Source organism: Acanthisitta chloris, unplaced genomic scaffold (genome assembly GCF_000695815.1).
Source record: "Acanthisitta chloris isolate BGI_N310 unplaced genomic scaffold, ASM69581v1 scaffold20743, whole genome shotgun sequence".
Taxonomy (NCBI): Eukaryota; Metazoa; Chordata; class Aves; order Passeriformes; family Acanthisittidae; genus Acanthisitta; species Acanthisitta chloris.
Genome location: NW_008663550.1, coordinates 24,965 through 26,745, shown reverse-complemented (window position 1 = coordinate 26,745; position 1,781 = coordinate 24,965). Strand labels below are relative to the sequence as shown.

At 52.2% G+C, this 1,781-nt stretch overlaps 1 protein-coding gene across 2 annotated transcripts in view; it reads right to left on the bottom strand.

Moving 5' to 3' along the window:
• The window catches only part of PPP2R2A (protein phosphatase 2, regulatory subunit B, alpha), a 25,582-nt gene continuing 23,801 nt past the window's right edge, over positions 1-1,781 (bottom strand). For both annotated transcript variants that reach the window (XM_009071036.1, XM_009071037.1), the window contains 2 exons: positions 1,414-1,505; positions 1-281 (listed from right to left, as the gene is read on the bottom strand). In XM_009071036.1, coding sequence (XP_009069284.1) covers positions 2-281; positions 1,414-1,505 — 372 coding nt within the window. In that variant the 3' untranslated portion in view covers position 1. The remainder of the gene's footprint in view (positions 282-1,413; positions 1,506-1,781) is intronic.

The following is a 1,781-nucleotide window of genomic DNA, read 5'->3' as shown; positions in this document are numbered from 1 at the left end:
CCTAATTCATCTTGTCTTGAAATATATACAAGTTGTTGGTGGTGGCTACAGCGATGATGTTCTCCTTGGGGTGCCAGGCCGTGTGCAGGATCTTCTTGTTGAAGTCTAAGCTGTCGACGCTGATCTCGTCCTTCTTCCTCTTGCCGCTGGCGCAGACCTTGCGCGGCTTCAGCACCGTGCGCGGCTTGTTGTTCTCCCGCGACGCCTCCAGGGTGATGTCCCTCTTGGTGTTCCTGTCGAACATCCTGAAGAAGTTGTTGTAGGATCCTGTCATGACGATGCTGCAGAGGAGGGAAGGAAGAAAGCAGTGGGTCAGCTGGAAACTCCTTCTCCCTTCAGCCTGACCGGGATCACACCTTGTCACACAGGATCTGCTATGGCTGAGGAGGAACTGGGATGGTCACAGACTTCAAAAACCCCAAAGGTCTCTTCTCTCCTCCCCTGGGCCCCTTAGGCTGCACGTTAGCCAAGCACCTCGAGCGCCACGGCCCAGGGCCGAGGCAGGGGAGACCCAGGTTAGGTACTAGTGAACCTTTTGTCCCTGTGAGGCTGTTCAGGCACTGGGACACTGCCCAGGGAGGTGGTGGAGTCTCCATCCCTGGAGGTGTTTGAGAGGCACCTGGACCATACAAGATATGGCTTAGGATTTACAGCAGTGACAGGTTAACAGTTGGACTTTATGTCTCACCCAACCTTCATGATTCTATGAAATGTCAGAATTCAATTTGCTTCTCTCACACAGAGGAGAAATCCAACAAAAGCCCAACTCACTGGAGTTTTGGCCACATGATTTTAGTGACAAAGTTGCACCGAGTAACATATCTAGTTTGTGACAATCCCCACAGCTCCTTACTCTGCATCAGCTTTTCAGTGAGACAAACTCACACAGAAGTTTCCCTGTCCTTTCTCTGCCTCAGAAAGTATTTGAACAAGCAGATCCCAAATTAAAAGCTAAAACTAAATGAGGCACTAAGTGTGACAATACTGACAGGGACCCAGAGAGCTGATCAGACCCAGCAAATGAGCAGTCAATGACAGGACTACCACAGGAGCAGCAGTTGTCCCACATGGTGTTACTGGCAGGTCAGTGACGTGGCAAACGTGACCATTTGCAGTAGGAAAGAACATTCCTAGGAGGGTTCCGAGTGCTTTGCCTCCTGACAGAGCAGCTAAGATGGCAAACACACACACACAGGTCCCACAGCAGGTCAGTTTCGAGCCCCAATCCACATCTGGTCAGCTCACCAGGGCAATTCCCTGCACTGCTGTGCTCCACCCCACGGGCTGTGCCCAGCACCAGTGTGTTAGAGCCAGTCCACGAACAAATCCCACAGAAACTGGAGCCCCAAAACTGCTCCTCTTAGAATCTCTCCAAGTTACTCTGAAGTGCACACGGAGAAGAACCAAACTTGCCTGTCTGACCCGTTCCAACAGCACTCAAACTTGTCAAAGATGCAATCGTTCTCATAGAGGGAGCAAAGTTTACTTCTGAGGTATTCGTGCACCTGCAAGAGAGTGTGAGGTGAGGGAGTGAGGCTGGACCCACACACCCTGCCCAGCTCAGAGCACAGCTCTGCAGAGGAAATGTTCCACTGCCTGTTTTCTCCAGGAATTAAAGAGAGTGTGAGGTGAGGGAGTGAGGCTGGACCCACACACCCTGCCCAGCTCAGAGCACAGCTCTGCAGAGGAAATGTTCCATTGCTCGTTCTCCCCAGAGCTCTCGTGGCTGCAGTTCATCCTGCCAACCCTCCCACACTCCCACGGGGTAGGAGAGGCTTTTC